Source organism: Macaca nemestrina, chromosome 12 (genome assembly GCF_043159975.1).
Source record: "Macaca nemestrina isolate mMacNem1 chromosome 12, mMacNem.hap1, whole genome shotgun sequence".
NCBI classification, from domain to species: Eukaryota; Metazoa; Chordata; class Mammalia; order Primates; family Cercopithecidae; genus Macaca; species Macaca nemestrina.
Window position 1 is genome coordinate 17,837,837 of NC_092136.1, and position 19,792 is coordinate 17,857,628.

Consider the following 19,792-nt stretch of genomic DNA (forward strand, 5'->3'; position numbering starts at 1 on the left):
ATTCTCCTGCCTCAGACTCCTTAGTAGCTGGGACTACTGGCATGTGCCACCACGCCCAACTAATTTTTTTTTGCAACTCTGCCTCCTGGGTTCAAGTGATTCTCCCACCTCAGCCTCCCGAGTAGCTAGGACCACAAGGGTGCCACCACACCTGGCTAATTTTTGTATTTACAAGCGTGAGCCACCACACCTAACTCCTAATTTTTGTATTTTTAGTAGAGACGATGTTTCACCATGTTGGTCAGGCTGGTCTCGAATTCCTGGACTCAGGTGATCTGCCCACCTCTGCCTCCCAAAGTGCTGGGATTACAGGCGTGAGCCACTGTGCCTGACTGAGAATCTATGTTCTTAAGCAGAGAGTATCCAAACATCTCTTGGTCTCAGTCCTGGGCAGGTATAGGTGACAATGTGGCTGAGACTAGCTCTATAAACTAGTCTTCTGCACTTGTTATGGTAATGTAGTATCTACATGTCAAAAAAAATTTTTTTTTTCTTTTTTTGTTTTAATTGTGGTAAAATACACATAACATACAATTTATTGTCTTAACCATGTTTGGGTTTTTTTTTTTTTTTTTTTTTTGGACGGAGTTTTGCTCTGTTGCCAGGCTGATGGAGTGCAGTGGCGTGATCTTGGCTCACTGCAACCTCTGCCTCCCAGGTTCAAGCGATTCCCCTGCCTCAGCCTTGCGAGTAGCTGGCACTACAGGCGCATGCCACCACGCCCAGCTAATATTTTTTTGTATTTTAGTAGACACAGGGTTTCACCATGTTCGCCAGAATTGTCTCAATCTCCTGACCTCGTGATCTGCCCATCTCGGCCTCCCAAAGTGCTGGGATCACAGGCCTGAGCCACCGCGCCTGGCTATTTTAACCATTTTTAAGTGTACAGTTCAGGAGTGTTAAGTGCATTCACAATATTGTGTAACCCATCTCCAGAACACTTTTCATCTTGCAAAACTGAAGCTCTATACCCACTAAACAACTACTCCTTGTTCCTCCCAACCCCGATCCCCTGGCAACCACCATTTTACCTCCCATCTGTATGAATTTGGCTACTTGAATCATAATAGTATGTGTCTTTTTGTGACTGTCTTATTTCACCTAGCATAATGTCTTCAAGGTTCATCCTTGTAGTGGCATCAGAATTTTCTTCTTTAAAGATGTCTTTAAAAATTAGCTGGGTTTGGTGGTGGGCTTCTGTAATCCTGGCTACTTGGGAGGCTTAGGCAGGAGAATCACTTGAACCCAGGAAGCAGAGGTTGCAGTGAGCTGAGACTGTACCATTGCATGCCACCTTTGGCAACAAGAACAAAACTCCGTCTCAAAAAAAAAAAACAGATATCTTAAAGATAATTAAGTGATTTTCTATTATATTTATATGTCAGATTTTGTTCATCAATGGACACTTGGATTGCTTTCACCTTTGGCTTTTGTGGATAATGCTGCTATGAACATGGGTGTAAAACTATCTCTTTGAGACCCTTCTTTTCATTCTTTGGGGTATATACCCAAAAGTGGAATTACTGGATGATATGATAATTTCACTTTTAATTTTTTGAGGAACTGCCATACTGTTTTCCATAGCAGCTATACCATTTGACATTCCCAGCAAGAGTGCACAAGGGTTCCAGTTTCTCCACATCTTCACCAACATGTGATTTTTTTCAGGGGGCTGGGGTTACATCAAACCCAATTTTGTTTTAAATTTTAACATTTGATTAGGGATAGCATTCTCTCTGCGTATCTCTAGAGAAACAAATTTTGGAAGGCCAGGCGTTGTGGCTCACACCTGTAATCCCAGCGCTTTGGGAGGCCTAGGTGGGCAGATCACGAGGCCATGAATTCGAGACCAACATGGTGAAACTCTCTACTAAACTCTGTCCTAAAAATACAAAAATTAGCTGGGTGTGGTACTCGTGTGCCTATAATCCCAGTTACTCAGGAGGCTGGGGCAGGAGAATCGCTTGAACCCGGAAGGCGGAGGTTGCAGTGAGCTGAGATCACGCCATTGCACTCCAGCCTAGGTGACAGAGCAAGACTCTGTCTCAAAAAAAAAATTTTTTTGGAAGTTCTAAAGTCTGATTTATTATCTCCTCATAGCTGGCACAGTGATGTTTGAGTATGGAATGCGTCTTGGCAGAGAAGTTCGAACTCTCCGGGGACTTGAGAAACAAGGCAACTGTTATCTGGCTGCTCTCAATTGTTTACGACTTATTCGTCCTGAATATGCGTGGATTGTGCAGCCAGCGTCTGGGGCAGTGGTATGAAAACGTTTCATCCTGGAATTTTGGGGTCATTAAATCTACTTGTTTTGGTCCTTTTAAAACTATTATGTCATTTTGCTTGATTTGATTTACAATTTCTACTGAGATATTTGTGAAAAAAACCTATGTTTACAATTCAGTTGTTATATATTACTACCCCTTCAGTTCTCAAGTTCAGAATTATTGTAGGAAGAAATATCGCAGAGTGGTTTTGGAGTTAGACAGACCTGACCCAATTCAGACAAGTTACTTAATCTTTTGTTGTTCAGTTATTCTCTGGCATAAAATATGGATAATACCTACTTTATAGGATTGTTTGGGTATTAATGAGATAATTCAAGTCAATTGCTTAGGACAGTTAACAGTGCCTGGCCTAGAAAATGTGCTCAGTAAATGGTAGCTGCTTTTATTTCTATTGTGTTTGTTAATGCAGTCTACAGTTACTGTTTTAAAGGACACACACTTTGAGTTCTTCCTATCATACTGATGGGTCGGATACATGCAACTGTTTCTGTTACATATAACTCTGGAACCAAGAAAAATTAGTTGATTTACATGGAGATCAAAATCCCTGTCCTTGGACTCAGTAATATGTTATGGATAAGTTAACAACTTGGCAAAGAACTTCTTTCTTTGTCTCATAGTTACAGTACCTCTGTAAGAACTCTGCTGGTTGAAATAAAAATAATTTCCATTGAGAGAATTTAAGCATAAAAGCTCTGAATCACAATTAATGATATCAAAATAAAATACTGATTTTCACAGCTAAATTGCTTGTTTTGTTTTATCAGTATGATCGCCCTGGAGCATCCCCTAAGAGGAATCATGATGGAGAATGCACAGCTGCCCCCAGTGAGTCAGGAGTCTCACACTGGTTCTTTGCTAGACAGTAGTAATATTGTTATTGTTAGTTATATTATGATAGAAATATGTAGTTAAATAAGTTACATATAGTAGTAATATATAAATGTTATAATAGTAACAGTTGCCCTTGTAAAACACAGGTTTTAACTGCAGGCATCTATCATACAGATTCTCGTTTTCTTTTTTTTTTTTTTTTTTTTTGAGACGGAGTCTCGCTGTGTCTCCCAGGCTGGAGTGCAGTGGCGTGATCTCGGCTCACTGCAAGCTCCGCCTCCCGGGTTCACGCCATTCTCCCGCCTCAGCCTCCCAAGTAGCTGAGACTACAGGCGCCCGCCACCACGCCCGGCTAGTTTTTTGTATTTTTAGTAGAGACGGGGTTTCACCATGTTATCCAGGATAGTCTCGATCTCCTGACCTCGTGATCCACCCGCCTCGGCCTCCCAAAGTGCTGGGATTACAGGCTTGAGCCACCGCGCCCGGCCCAGATTCTCGTTTTCAATAAGTATACTGGATTCTTTTTCTGGAGATTTGTCACAATTTGAAAAAACTCCCAATTGAACCACATAGCCTAGAAATACTGAAAAAGTTAAGGAAGCCAGGTGTGGTGGCTCAGACCTATAATCCCAGCGCCTTGGGAGGCCGAGGCAGGTGGATCACCTGAGGTCAGGTGTTCAAGACCAGCCTGGTCAACGTAGCGAAACCCCTTCTCTACTAAAAATACAAAAATTAGCTGGGCAGTAGTGGCCCTCACCTGTAATTCCCGCTACTCAGGAGGCTGAGGCAGGAGAATCGCTTGAACCCAGGAAGTGGAGATTGCAATGAGCTGAGATTGTGCCACTGCATTCCAGCCTGGACGACAGAGTAAGACTCCGCCTCAAAAAAAATCACGTTTAGTGGGACTCATACGAAGTGTCAGTAGTGATGCTGGAAGTGCTCCCAAGGAGCAGAAAAAAGTCATAACATGACAAGAAAGAGTTGAACTGCTTGATATCTACTGTAGATTGAGGCTGGCAGCTGAGGTTGCCTGCCATTTCAAGAAAAATGAATCCAGTGTAAGGAACGTTGTAAAAAAAAAAAGAAGAAGAGAAAATTTGTGAAGCTATTGCTTCAGCTTCGCCAGTAGGTACAAAAACCTTGTACTTTTTGCAAAATACGTTTTTATCTCGTTGAAAATCCAGCTTTTATGTGAGTACAGTATTGATATAAAAAAGGCATACCTATAGACTCTAACATGATTTTCAAAACAAGTTATTACACAACAACTTAAAGCAAAAGGAAGGTAAAAGATTAAAGCTGGAGAATTTAATGCCAGCAAAGAATGGTTTGACAATTTAAGAAAGAGATACAGCTTTTAAAATGTCAAGATACAGGAGAAGCAGTTTCTGCTGACCAAGAAGCAGCAGATGAGTTCCCAGATACTATTAAGGAAAATCACTGAGGGGAAACGACATTTGCCTAAACATGTTTGTTTGCTTTTGCTTTTGTTTTTGTTTTTGAAACAGGGTATCACTCTGTTACCTAGGCTGCAACGCAGTGGCACAATCATGGCTTACTGCAGCCTCAAACTCCTGGACTCAAGCAATCCTCCTACCTCGGACTCCCATAGTGCTGGGACTACAGGCATGAGCCACTGTGCCTGCCTTCCCTATGATTTCCTTAATAACATTTTCTTTTAAGAGTACAGTATAGGCCAGGTGCGGTGGCTCATGCCTGTAATCCCTGCACTTTGGGAGGCTGAGGCGGGCGGATCACCTGGGGTCAGGAGTTCAAGACCAGCCTGGTCAGCAATGATGAAACCCTGTGTCTACTAAAACTACAAAAAATTAGCCAGGCGTGGTGGCGGGTGCCTGTAATCCCAGTTACTCAGGAGGCTGAGGCAGTAGAATTGCTTGAATTCGGGAGACTTAGGTTGCGGTGAGCCGAGATCACGCCACTGCACTCCAGCCTAGGCAACAAGAGCAAGACTCCGTCTCAAAACAACCACAACCAAGAGTACGGTATATAGGCCAGGCATGGTGGCTCATGCCTATAATCCCAGCACATTGGGAGGCCGAGGCAGACGGATCACCTGAGGTTGGGAGTTCGAGACCAGCGTGACCAACATGGAGAAACCCTGTCTCTACTAAAAATAAAAAATTAGTTGGGCGTGGTGGCGCATGCCTGTAATCCCAGCTACTTGGGAGGCTGAGGCAGGAGAATCACTTGTACCCAGGAGGCAGAGGTTGCAGTGAGCCGAGATTGTGCCATTGCACTCTAGCCTGGGCAACAAGGGTGAAACTCTGTCTCAAAAAAAAAAAAAAAAAAAAAGGATAGTATATTATATAAAATACAAAATATGTGTGAATTGACTGTTTAGGTTGTCAGTAAGGCTTCTGGTCAGTAGTCAGCTATTAGTAGCTAAGTTTTTGGGTAATGAAACGTTATATGCAGAGTTTCAACTGCTCAGGAGTTAGCATCCCTAACCCCTGCATTGTTCAGGGGTCAACTATACATGTAATTTAGACAGTAGTTATATTGTAACATATATAGTTACACTGTTATATACTACATATAGTAGTAACATTGTTATATACTATATATATTATATATAATAATGACATTGCTGTAAAAATATTGTAAAGTTCCTTCTTTTTAGTTTATTTTCAGCATTCTAATCTGCTAAAGGTTGTCTGGTAGCACTTCTAAAATGTTGTACAACAGTAAGAGAAATGAAAATGCTTAAATAAGAGTGTGGTTTTTTCTTGTATGCTGTATTTAAATTAGCTTAGTTCCAAGTTTTTTTTATCAGGTTCTTTTGCTATTACCACAGAGGCATGACATCCTTCCATAAACAGCCGAGGCTATAGATTTGGACACACCTGGTTTTAATTCTGCCTCTCACAGTTTGGTCATATTTCTTTCTTACTGATAGAGATGACAGACAGTATTTCACAATTATAATGGTTAAATGAGGCCAGGTGCAGTGGCTCACGCCTTGTAATCCCAGCATTTTGGGAGGCCAAGGTAGGAAGATTGTTTGAGCTCAGGAGTTTAAGACCAGCCTGGGCAACTATAGCAAGACCCTGTAGCAGAAAATTCTTTTGGCCAGGCATGGTGGCTCACATCTGTAATCCCAGCACTTTGGGAGGCCAAGGCAGATGGATCACAAGGTCAGGAGATCGAGACCATCCTGGCCAACATGGTGAAACCCTGTCTCTACTAAAATACAAAAAATTAGCCAGACTTGTTGGTGCACACCTGTCATCTCATCTACTCAGGAGGCTGAGGCAGGGGAATTGCTTGAACCCGGGAAGTGGAGATTACAGTGAGCCAAGATCGTGCCACTGCACTCCAGCCTGGCAACAAAGCGAGACTCCATCTTAAAAAAAAAAAAGAAAAGAAAAATGTTTTTTTTAGGCCAGGCATAGTGGCTCATGCCTGTAATCCCAGCACATTGGGAGGCTGAGGTGGCTGGATCACCTGAGGTCAGGAGTTTAAAAACAGCCTGGCCAACATGGTGAAACTCCATGTCTACTAAAAATACAAAACTTAGCTGGGCATGGTGGTGCCCGCCTGTAATCCCAGCTACTTGGAAGGCTGAGGCAGGAGAATCACATGAACCCAAGAGGTAGAGGTTGCAGTGAGCCAAGATCATGCCACTGCACTCCGGCCTGGGTGACAGAGAGAGATTTGTTTTCTTAAAAAAAAAAAAAAAAGTTTAAAGAGTTAAATGAAATTACATGTAGTACCTTGTAAGCACCTTCTCAGCTGCATTTGTTAAAATACTTTGATTTGACATGGGATATTGCATAATTTGTTTAAGTTAGCGTTTATTTAGTTCCCTGTTTTCTCCTTCCTTCATGCATTTGGAAATTAGATTGAATGTTATTTAATGTTCAGTGGAAATTGACAGGCTGAGTTAATCTAGTGGATACTTCTTTGTATTTTGGGAGTTCAAAATATTTTTCTTTGATGTATAGCAAATCGACAAATTGAAATCCTGGAACTGGAAGATCTGGAGAAAGAGTGTTCCTTGGCTCGTATCCGCCTCACTTTGGCTCAGCATGATCCATCAGCGGTTGCAGTTGCCGGTAGGAATTCAAGAGTTAAAGCCTCTGACTTGTCAGCACTAAGAGCACATTTTAGGTCAAGGCAGTGTATGTAGCATGCTAGATGGGTATAAAGCATGGGTTGTTACTCAGAGATACTCATCAACAAAGCAAAATCTTTGGTTTCATTTGTGTCTGCCTTGGCTACACAAAATAATCTTTTTCCATTTTCACAGGAAGTTCATCAGCAGAGGAGATGGTCACTCTCTTGGTTCAGGCGGGCCTCTTTGACACTGCCATATCACTCTGTCAGACTTTTAAGCTTCCCTTAACACCAGTCTTTGAAGGACTTGCCTTCAAGTATGTATAAAATTATCTTTTTATAGTCTTTTCTAATGCAAATATATTATCCTCTTGCTTAGTGTGAAGCAGTCGTTATAAGCCAAGTAGCCTGTATACCATTTGTGGTTTGAAGAAGTGTTTTGTTTAATCCATCCAAGCATTCTTAAAAAGAATTTCAGCCAGGCGCCGTGGCCCATGCCTGTAATCCCAGCACTGGGAGGCAGAGGCAGGCAGATCACCTGAGGTCAGGAGTTTGAGACCAGCCTGGCCAACATGGCGAAACCCCGTACCTACTAAAAATACAAAAAATTAGCAGGGCGCAGTGGTGGGCGCCTGTGATCCCAGCTACTTGGGAGGCTGAGGCAGGAGAATCGCTTGAACATGGGAGGCAGAGGTTGCAGTAAGCCAAGATCACGCCATTGCTCTCCAGTCTGGGTGACAGAGCGAGACTGCATCTCAGGAAAAAAAAAAGAAAAAAAGAAGAATTTCTTGGCCAGGCACTGTGGCTCACATCAGTAATCCTAATACTTTGTGAGGCTGAGGTGGGTGGATCACTTGAGACCAGCCTGGCCAACATGGTAAAACCCTGTCTGTACTAAAAATACAAAAATTAGCCAGGTATGGTGGCACACAACAGTAATTTCAGCCTCTCAAGAGGCTAAGGCACAAGAATCGCTTGAACTTGGGAGGCAGAGGTTGCAGTGAGCTGAGATCGCGTCTCTGCACTCGAGCCTGGGCAACAAAGCGAGACTGTTTCAAAAAAAAAAAAAAAAAAAGTTTGTGAATTAGAAATATTTTGAACTTTCAGAATTTTTCAGCTGGGTGCAGTGGTGTACACCTGTAACGTCAGCACGTTGGGAGGCCAAGGTGGGCAGATCACTTGAGGTCAGGAGTTCGAGACCTGCCTGGCCAACATGACGAAACCCCATCTCTACTAAAAATACAAAAATTAACCAGGAGAGGTGGTGCGTGCCTGTAATCCCAGTTACTTGGGAGGCTGAGGCAGGAGAATCGCTTGAGTCCGGGAGACGGAGGATACAGTGAGTTGAGATTGCACCACTTCACTCCAGCCTGGGCAACAGAGTGAGACTCCATCTTAATTAAAAAAAAAAAAAAGAGGCTAGGTGCGGTGGCTCATGCCTGTTATCCCAGCACTTTGGGAAGCCAAGGCGGGCGGATCACGAGGTCAGGAGATCAAGAGCATCTTGGCTAACATGGTGCAACCCCGTCTCTACTAAATATACAAAAAATTAGCCAGGCATGGTGGCATGCGCCTATAGTCTCAACTATTCGGAAGGCTGAGGTAGGAGAATCACTTGAACCTGGGAGGCAGAGGTTGCAGTAAGCCGAGATTGCGCCACTGCACTCCAGCCTGGGTGACAGAGTGAGACTCCATCTCAAAAAAAAAAGAAAAGAATTTTTCATCATTAATTTTATCTTGGAAGTAAATTGTCTCTTAATGCTTACTGATGTCCTTGTAGGTATCCAGTAGTGTGACTTGAGGAAGAGATGATTCAATATTCCAGTAGTGAATTCAGCAAAATACTAGAGATGAAGTTTTCATCTTATCTCTCTAGTTTTAGTATCAAATTAAAGTGGTACGTTTCAGCGTTCAGTTTTCAAGTGTGGAACTATTTTCATTTCAGATGCATCAAATTGCAATTTGGAGGAGAGGCAGCACAAGCAGAAGCCTGGGCCTGGCTAGCAGCCAATCAGCTCTCATCTGTCATCACTACTAAGGAGTCGAGGTACAGCCCTGGTGTTCATCCAACTCTGGGTGGTTCTGCCTTTCTCAAAGCTGTAACTGTCTTTCTCTGATTAAATTGTCCTACATAGATCATTTCACTTTTTTCTTTCTTTTTGGCTAAGTTTTTGTAGGGGCTGTAAAGTTTATAATTAAGGTGACATCATGTCATTTATTGTCCAAACTAGGATGTCTTTGCCTATGAAATGTCTCCTCCATAACCCCCTCCTCAAAGACTTATTGTATCATATCAGGAAAGGGTAATCTTACACGCAAAAATCTGTATTTACTTGGTTTCAGAGTATTATCCTCCTTTTTTCTCCCATTACTTCCATTGAGCAGTCACTGCATGGTGTCGTCACAGTGTCGTCTTATAGCTTGTCTCCAGCTGCTGTTCAGCAGTCTGTCACCCATCAGCCCCCATCATCCACCATACCTTCTTCAGATCTCCTCTGTTCGTATACTTCCCCAGTGCACCCACTTAGTGTCCACGTAAATGTACTTCAGCTTCTTCAGAAACCTTCTCTAACATCCCTAACCCTCAGTAAGCTTCCCTTTCTGAACTGCATTTGCACTTGGTATTATACAGCTTAGCACTTTAGAGTGACAGCATTTTAGAATTTGGAAGTTCTCTGACATTAGTTTTCAACCCCTAAATTAGCACATCAGAATAACTGATTAAAATACGTATTATGAGAAATCACCCTAGTCTTCTAAGTTAGAACTTCTGCATGATTCTAATGCTTGATCAGGTTTGCGAACCAGTGTTCTGAACCACTTTCTTGTTTCATAAATGCAGAAACAAAGGAGTTAAATGAATTATGTATTAATAGCCAAACAAATACGTTTGTTTACTAAATACTTTTGTTTACTACATACTAAATACGTTAGTGGGAGAGGAATATATGAACCCAAGACATTTAGTTTCTAGTACTATCGCCTAAGTCACATTAGCCCGAATAATATTTGTTCCCATTTAGCTATATTATTCAGTCGTGAATGTCTAAAGCTTTCCTTGTAAGGCTGGGCATGGTGACTCCTGCCTGTAATCCCAACACTTACAGATCACTTTAGCTCAGGAGTTTAATATCAGCGTGGACAACATAGCAAGTCCTTGTCTCTACAAAACATAAACAAGATTAGCCAGGCATAGTGGTGCATGCCTGTATTCCCATCTATTTAGGAAGCTAAAATGGGAGAATCTGGGGCAGAGGCTGTAGTGAGCTGAGATCACACCCCTGCACTCCAGCCTGGGTGACAGAGCAAGACCCTGTCTCAAAACAAAGTTTTCCTAGTAAATACATGCTTTGAATGGTACTCAAAATAGCTATTAAGAATCTGAAACTCATTAGTCATTTTTGGTTTTTTCAAGTGCTACAGATGAAGCATGGCGACTATTATCAACTTACCTGGAAAGGTACAAAGTCCAGAATAACTTGTATCACCACTGTGTAATCAACAAGCTCTTGTCTCATGGAGTGCCTCTACCTAATTGGCTTATAAACAGTTACAAGGTAAGTGGATTATAACTTGTACAGAGTAAGAACCCACTCTTTGTCATTCTGGATAATTTCATGAGATGATTAAAAATATGACTGCCATGGCTCATACCTGTCATGCCCACACATTGGGAGGCCAACAGGGGAGGGTGGCTTGAGCCCAGGAGTTTGAGACCAGCTCAGGCAACATAGGGAAACCCCATCTCTATTTAAATTTAAAAATATATAAAGAAAAAGAAAAAGATGGGGTGATAACTTATGGGAACATATTGACTTATGTACTTTGAGAAGCTTTTCATCATAGCTAAAACCATAAGAACAATTCAGGTTCATTTCCACAGTACTACTGTGTATTTAGATTTGAAGTTTCATAGGTTAGTAATTAGGTTAATGACTACTATTATATTCACTGAACAGTGAGTTTATATTTAGAACAATGAGCATATGCATGACACAGGATTTACTATTCATACCTCAAAAAACCCACAGGAATGGGTGGAGTACTTTTCAAATAATGTAACAGTATGGCTGGTCTGAGTGCAGTGGTGTTCACAACTAATTGAGCACAACCAGTTTCCAATTGGTTCCTTCTCCACTCCCACTGTTTCACCTGACTATTAAAAATCAAACACAGGTTCTTAGACTGTCTGCATCAGAATTATTCAAATGGCAGGCTTCTTCAAAGTACAGATTCCTCATCCTAGATTTATATAATCAGATTATCTCAGGCTAGGAGCCAGAAATCTATGTTTTAAGAAGCTCCTAATTTGATTTTGATGCATGCTAAAGTTTGGGAACTTCTGCATCTGAACCACCTTGAGTAGGATAAGGAAAGAGAAAATCTAAAGGTTAAAATCAGGAAAGTTTTTTTTTTTTAAGGTAGAAAGGAGGCCGGGCGCGGTGATTCACACCTGTAAACCCAGCACTTTGGGAGGCCAAGGCAGGCAGATCACCTGAGGTCAGGAGTTCGAGACCAGCCTGGCCAACATGGTGAAACCCCATCTCCACTAAAAATACAAAAATTAGCTGGGTGTGATGGTGCGTGCCTGTAATCTCAGCTACTCCAGAGGTGGAGGTTACAGTGATCTGAGGTTGCACCACTGTCCTCCAGCCTGGGCGACAGACTCTGTCTCGAAATAAATAAATAAATAAATAAATACATAAATAAATAAGAAAATAGGGAAGGCAGCTAAGATGGTAAAGGTAAGATTGTGATCAAATCGGAATATAGAAAGCATACTTAATTAATAGAGCTCTTCCAAATAGAGACTTCAGATTTAAAGTTGGTGATTCTTTGAACTTATTTTGCGTTTGTCATTCATATATTTCTTATTATGTGAATATATTGTCACTTTAGTATTCAGGAAAAGTTTATTGACTTTACAACTGTGGAAGCTGAAGTGGAAAGAAGTTAAAGTATGTCTTAGGTCATAAAACAGGGGAAGAAGGCTATTTAACAGATAGGGCCTCCCAAACTGCCTAAAAGTAACGGCTCTTAGGAATTCAACTTTTTATTTTCCTAACTCCCCAGATTTGTTATCAGCTCTTATCCTAAGATATAGATGAGTAAACCAAGCCACTGGTTTAATTATGTTGAGAAATACAAATGTTAGGGAATCAGCCACTCAGCGTTCTTTGGTCAGTACTAAAAATTCTTAATCACCGACTTTTCACAGAAGGTTGACGCTGCTGAATTACTTCGTTTATACTTAAACTATGACCTTTTAGAAGAAGCTGTGGATTTGGTGTCAGAATATGTGGATGCTGTATTGGGTAAAGGACATCAATACTTCGGAATTGAGGTAGGCATATACAAATGGTCCCCAATTTACAATGGTTTGACTTATGATTTTTCAACTTTACAATGGTTTGAAAGTGATGAACGTTTATGAGAAACCATACTTTAAAATACTCATGGCTGGGCACAGTGACTCACGCCTATAATCCCAGCACTTTGGGAGGCCGAGGCGGACAGATGCCTGAGGTCAGGAGTTCGAAACCAGCCTGGCCAACATGGTGAAGCCCCGTCTCTACTAAAAATACAAAAATTAGCCAGACGCGGTGGTGTACACTTGTAATCCCAGCTACTCAGGAGGCCGAGGCAGGAGAATCACTTAAACCTGGGAGGCAGAGGTTGCAGTGAGCAGAGATCACACCACTGCACTCCAGCCTGGGCAACAGAGCGAGACTGTCTCAAAAATAAATAAATAAATAAACAAAATACTCATACAACTGTTCAGTTTTTCACTTGCAGTACAGTATTCAATAAGTTACACAAGATATTCAACAGTGTATTATAAAGTAGGCTTTCTGTTAGATGATTTTGCCCAACTTTATAGGTCAATGTTAAGCATGCTGAGCATGGTTAAGTAGGCTATAGGCTAAGCTGTGATGTTCATTAGGTTAGGTGTATTATATGCATTTTCAACCTATGATATTTTCAACTGATAATGGGTTTATTGGAAAACAAACCCATCATAAGTTGAGGAACATCTGTATAGTTGTATATATAGATATATATAGATAGATAGATAGACATAGATATAGATATAGATATAGATATATATATATTTTTTTTTTTTAGCCGAGTCTTGCCCAGCCCCCAAGCTGGAGTGCAGTGGTGCAACCTCCGCTTACTAGCTCACTGCAGCCTCCGCCTCCTGGGTTCAAGTGATTCTCCTGCCTTAGCCTCCTGAGTAGCTGAGATTACAGGCACCTGCCACCACATCCAGCTAACTTTTTAATATTTTTAGTAGAGACAGGGTTTCACCATGTTGGCCAGGCTCGTCTCGGAACTCCTAACCGGAAGTTATCTATCCCCCTCGGGCTCCCAAAGTGCTGGAATTACCCACAGGAGCCACCACGCCCGGCCTAGGCATTTCCTTTTATTACCATGCTATGTAAGGTGAGAATCTGAGAGTAAATTGAATTATATATTAGTGTATTTAACCATTACTATCTGTAGTTATACAACTAAATATTGACACTCTAGGAGTCTCTAGTCTCCTGTTTATAAAATAGGAATTTCATCTTTATCAAAATAATATGGCATTAGGATTCAGTGGAGAGAGGTAAACAAAATGGTATTGTGTGTATGCCGGGACTGTGTTAAGTCTCTACAAGCATTTTCTTATTTAATCCTTATAGCAGCCTTATGAGGGATGTTTTAATTTTATATTTTTTAACCCATGAGGGAACAGGCTTAGAGGTTAAGTTATCACAGGCTCACACAGATGGTAAATATAATAGAAGAGCCAGGTCTAAATAGGTGTAGTTAACTACAGCTTCAACCCTCATGAAATCAGCCAGGTGCAACAGCTCACACCTGTAATCCTAGCACTTTGGGAGGTCAAGGTGGGAGGATCATTTAAACCTAGGGGTTCAAGACCAGCCTTGGCAACATAGAACCGATATCTACAAAAAATAGAAAAAAATTAGCTGGTCACGGTGGTGCATGCCTGTAGTCCCAGCTATGTGGGAAGCTGAGGTGGGAAGATCACATAAGCCCTGGAGGTTGAGGGTACAGTGAGCTGTGATCATGCCACTACACTCCAGCCTGAGTGACAGAGTGAGACCCTGTCTCAAAAAAAGAAAAAGTTGACATGAAATTATTATTTTTTTTAATTTTTATGTTTTTTCCAAGATGGAGTCTCGCTCTGTCACCCAGGCTTGAGTGCAGTGGCACGATCTTGGCTCACTGCAACCTCCATCTCCCGGGTTCAAGCAATTCTTCAGCCTCAGCCTCCCGAGTAGCTGGGACTACAAGTGCCTGCCATCGCACCCAGCTAATTTTTGTATTTTTAGTAGGGATGGGGTTTCACCATATTGGCTAGGCTGGTCTCGAACTCCTGACCTTGTGATCTGCCCACCTTGGCCTCCCAAAACGCTGGGATTACAGGCCCAGCTGACAAGAATTTTTAAATACATTTAATTTAACCAAAAAAATGACAAGTTTCCCAATTGGAGAAAAGAGGGTTCCCATTGTGTGCGTGCACATGTATACACACAGTTTCTTGTGGGGAAAAAAAAAGCATTTTATTTGGCCAGGCGCAGTGGCTCACTTTGGGGGGCCAAGGCAGGTGGATCACTTGAGGCCAGGAGTTCGAGACCAGCCTGGCCAACATGGTGAAACCCCATCTCTACTAAAAATAAAAATAAAAAAATTAGGCATGCTGGTGCACATCTGTAGTCCAGCTACTCGGGGGAGGCTGAGGCACAAGAATCGCTTGAGCCCAGGAGGCGGATGTTGCAGTGAGCTGAGATCGTGCCACTGCACTCAGCCTGAGCGACAGAGCGAGACCGTCTCAAAAAAAAAAAAAAAGGGCATTTTATTCTACAGAGTCCTATGAAAGCAACTACCCAGAAGAAATGGTACACTTTGCAGACTGTTTTCAAGTAAACATTTTCCTTTTAGTTTCCACTGTCCGCAACAGCCCCAATGGTGTGGCTTCCATACTCCTCTATTGATCAGCTTCTCCAGGCTCTGGGGGAGAACAGTGCCAACAGTCACAACATCGCAGTAAGTCAGCCCTTTCATGAGATGTCTTCTGTAAGCCCCTGCACAGCAGTTACACCTTCCAGCTTGATCTTCAATTCTCTGGGATTAGAAAGGGAGGGCAAAAGCCTAGTTTTGTCCCTTAGCAAACTGCCCAATCCCTTTATAGATAAGGCAAAGGATCTAAGCAATAGGGTCGAGAAAACGTAATGAGGAACTGTGTAAGTGTTACTTATACAGAGACAAATGGCAAGCAGTCGGTCCATCCTTTCAAGGGTTTAGTTTGGTAGGGCAGACCCTACAGGGTAAACAGGTACTTGAAATACAGTGTGATAGGCCGGACACAGTGGCTCACACCTGTAATCCCAGCACTTTGGGAGGCTGAGACAGGCAGATCACCTGAGAGGTCAGGAGTTCGAGACCAGCTTTGCCAACATGGTGGAACCCCGTTTCTACTAAATATACAAAAATTAGCCGGACATGGTGGCGGGAGCCTGTAATCCCAGCTACTCGGGAGGCTGAGGCAGGAGAATCGCTTGAACCTGGGAGGCGGATGTTCCAGTGAGCCGAGATTGCACCACTGCACTCCAGCCTGGACGGCAGAGTGAGACTCCATTTCCCCGACCCCCCAAAAAAGAAAGAAATACAGTGTGATAAATTATCACTGTCCTGAGGGAAGTTGGCATATATAACAACATTTCTCAGGAGTCATATATTTGCTCTGCTTGCCTTAACATAAAAAACAATAGTGTTTCCTTTGCTCAGAGTCATTATAGTGATGGCTTATTTTGTTTACCAGTGAGATAGAGTGCCTCCTGAGCCTATCTAAAATATTAGTTCTCTATTTCACTTGGCAGCTAATAACTAGTTACATCAGATGCAGCACCTCTGGTTCTAAGAAAAGAGCTAGTGATCCTTTTATTAGAAATACTGGTATAATTTCCATACTTAGAAAATTCATTCAGAAAATGAGATTGAAATGTTGTATGTAACAGAGAGGCCTAGTTTTATCAGTAGGGTCACAGAGGAGAATCCTATACCAAATGGTGATTTTATGAAGCAGAGTGGCTAACATCTTTATAAGGTGGAATCTGCTTGTTGAAGTCAAAGTGATTAATAACTTCAATCTTTTTCCATTGTTGAGCTGTTCTGTAATGTTTTCCTTCTTTTCTCTTATAGCTGTCCCAGAAGATACTTGACAAATTGGAGGACTACCAGCAAAAAGTTGATAAGGCAACACGGGATTTATTATATCGTCGGACCTTGTGATCTGGATTGTTACCTAGCCTTTGTAACCGCTTGGTGCCTCTTAGGGCTTAAGACTACCCTACAGGAACCCTGTACTCAAGGCCAATTTTTGTAACTCTAAATGATGTGTACAACATTCAAGTCTGCATTCTGCACAAGATAGGAGGGCGGAAGAGTCAGAGGACCCTGTGCTTGCTGGTGGTGCTAACACAATTTCTGGTGTTGAACCTTGGTCTCAAATAGCTGCTTTTGTATATGATCCACAAGCTTTTTTAGAGTTTATATTTTTTTAAACTACCGAAGACATTCATTATCTGCAAATTAAGACCCATGTTCACTTTCCAAAATAGCTGAGGGTTGTTGGCTTGTTGTAGCTGACCACCAAAAGCAGTCACTGCAGATCTTTTAATTCTTCCCTATCACCTTTTGTATTTTAATGCAATTATTTTGGTCCAGAACTGACATGTATTTTCTGTATTGTACACAAAGGCTAATAATTTTGCATACTCTTATTTATTTTGGAGGTTTTGTATGATCTTCAATCAAGTATTAAATAATTTGCCTAGATTAAGCCTAAAATGATGACCAGCTAATTAAAGAAAATATTTTGAATCTGGTTCTGAGCTAAAGTTAAGTAAATTCTTAGCTAAGAAAAAATTGGAAATCTATCATCTATATTAACAACAGATTCTCAGAGTAAATTGTTAACTTCTATGATTTATGATAATCAAGCTGGACTTGATCATACAAGTTAGTCTCATAATGTATTGGACCAAAATATAAACTTCATTGGTCAGATTCAGAAGCATTTATGCTCACAAGTTTTGTGAAAGTGAAAAATAATAAAATCATCTTGGATTTTATTCTATATATTAAAATTTATCTTTTAAGGAAACAATCTGTATACTACTTGCTTGTATAGCCTTTTGACCCTTCTTGAGTTTTTCATAAGCCTTTAATTTTTATACTTTCAATACCATATTTACATTATATGTTTTAATTAACAATGTGAGTTTCTCTGTGGTGCTGTTGTTGGTAGATGCTGAGGTGTGTGATTCTTTTTTTTTCATTTTAGCTCTACTATGATTAATGTGAGGCATTTGGTGCAATTAGGGACTGGGAGAGCGCCTGTCCTCCCAGCTCTCTAAACCTGTGGCTTTCAACGACAGTAAGAAAGACATTTTGACCTATATACACATATATAAACAAAAGTTTCACAAAATTTGTATCCTCACCTACTGTGTATCCTGATGTTTTCATAAGTGACTAATGGATCATAACCCATAGTATGAAAACATCAAGAGCCAGGCGTGGTGGCTCACTCCTATAATCCCAGCACTTTGGGAAGCTGAGACAGGCAGATCACTTGAGATCAGGAGTTCAAGACCAACATGGCAAAACCACATCTTTCAAAACAAAAATTAGCTGGTCGTGGTGGTGCGTACTTGTAGTCCCAGCTACTACAGGGCCTGAGGCGGAAAGATGACTTGAGTCTGGGTGGTAGGGGTTGCAGTGAGCCCTGGGCGACAGTGAGACAAAACCCTATTGTAGCCATCTCTGGAGAGCAAGAAATAGTGAGAGACTAGCCCTATTCCAGAAACTCCCCCCCTCCCACACACACACACCATTTGTGTTGCTAATCAATGCAGTGGTTTCCATGGTGGCAGTTCACAAGATGCTGACCAGCTTTTCCTGTGCTTGTTGTTTAGGTTCAAGGCCTAGAACCCATGCTCAACCCAGCCCAGCTCTTCTGTCCATTGTCTTCTACCTTCCTCATTTTGAGTCCCAACCAGAACAGAGTATACCCCCATCCTTCCACTTCACTTTTCTCACAGCTTTGAGTCTGCTTTTTTTTTTTGTCAGACCGAGTTTCACTCTTGTTACCCGTGCTGGAGTACAGCGGCATGATCTCAGCTCACCGCAACCTCTGCCTCTTGGGTTCAAGTGATTCTCCTGCCTCAGCCTCCCGAGAAGCTGGGATTACAGGCATGTGCCACCACGCCTAGCTAATTTTGTATTTTTAGTAGAGACGAGGGTTTTCCATGTTGGGCAGGCTGGTCTTGAACTACCAACCTCAGGTGATCTCCCCACCTCAGCCTCCCAAAGTGCTGGGATTACAGGGGAATTGCAACAGAGAAAGAGTTGTGCAGTGCAGGGCGCAGTGGCTCACACCTGTAATCCCAGCACTTTGGGAGGCCAAGGCGGGCGGATCACGAGATCAGGAGTTTGAGACTAGCCTGACCAACATGGTGAAACCCCGCCTTTACCAAAAAAAAAAAAAAAAAAAAAGGCCAGGTGTGGTAGTGTGCGCCTGTAATCCCAGCTACTCAGGAGGCTGAGGCAGAAGAATAGCTTGAACCTGGGAGGCAGAGGTTGCAGTGAGCCGAGATTGCGCCATTGCACTCCAGGATGGGCAACAAGAGTGAAATTCTGTCTCAAAAAAAAAAAGAAAGAGTAATTCATGCAGAGCCAGCTGTGCGGGAGACTGGAGTTTTATTATTACTCAAATCAGTCTCCCCGAAAACTCAGGGATCAGAGTTTTTAAGGAGAATTTGGTGGGTAGGGGGCCAGTGAATCAGGAGTGCTGATTGGTTGGCTTGGGGATGAGCTCATAGGGAGTGGAAGCTGTCCTCTTCTGCTGAGTCAGTTCCTGTCGGGGATGCACAGAACTGGTTGGCAGGTCCAGGTGGGACCATCTGGTTGTGAGAAATGAAAAATCTGAAAAGACATCTCAAAAGGCCTATTTTAGGTTCACAATAGTGATGTTACCTTCAAGAATAATTAGGGAAGTTTCAAATCTTATGACCTCCAGAAAAATGGCTGGTAATATTTAGAAATCCAGCCCTTCTCATCTGACTTTGTGGCTGGTGGCCTTTCATTTGTTTTACAAGAACAGTTTAGCTTTTTGGGAAGTCCTGTTACATAAACTATACACTAAATTCCTTCCTAAAGGTATCTTGGCCTATGCCTAGGAATGAATGAACAAGGACAGTTGAGAGGTTAGAAGCACGATAGGGTCAGTTAGGTCTGACACCTTTCACTGTCATCATTTTCTGAGTTAAGATTTTTGCAAAGACAGTTTCATAACCAGTCTAGCCTGAAAAATGCATTTTATACCATTTTTTTTTCTCTTTTTTCCCTAGTTTCAATATGTAACCTTGAAGCTTACTGCAGAAATCTTTTTTCTTCTCCTTAGTCTTAAAATATAGCCTTGAAATGTACTTCCTTTGAAATATGTTCTTCCCTTTCTCACCATACACTCCATTATACCATGCACATTTATCTAACTGCATGCTTGTACCTAATTA

General features: G+C 41.9%; 1 protein-coding gene across 2 annotated transcripts in view; it reads left to right on the plus strand.

The window, feature by feature from the left end:
* The window catches only part of LOC105471702 (nucleoporin 160), a 71,904-nt gene extending 54,557 nt beyond the window's left edge, over positions 1-17,347 (plus strand). For both annotated transcript variants that reach the window (XM_011724462.2, XM_071074630.1), the window contains 9 exons: positions 2,101-2,261; positions 3,056-3,116; positions 7,088-7,198; positions 7,393-7,516; positions 9,145-9,246; positions 10,615-10,756; positions 12,418-12,543; positions 15,156-15,260; positions 16,416-17,347. In XM_011724462.2, coding sequence (XP_011722764.1) covers positions 2,101-2,261; positions 3,056-3,116; positions 7,088-7,198; positions 7,393-7,516; positions 9,145-9,246; positions 10,615-10,756; positions 12,418-12,543; positions 15,156-15,260; positions 16,416-16,505 — 1,022 coding nt within the window. In that variant the 3' untranslated portion in view covers positions 16,506-17,347. The remainder of the gene's footprint in view (positions 1-2,100; positions 2,262-3,055; positions 3,117-7,087; positions 7,199-7,392; positions 7,517-9,144; positions 9,247-10,614; positions 10,757-12,417; positions 12,544-15,155; positions 15,261-16,415) is intronic.
* The last annotated feature ends 2,445 nt before the right edge of the window (positions 17,348-19,792 follow it).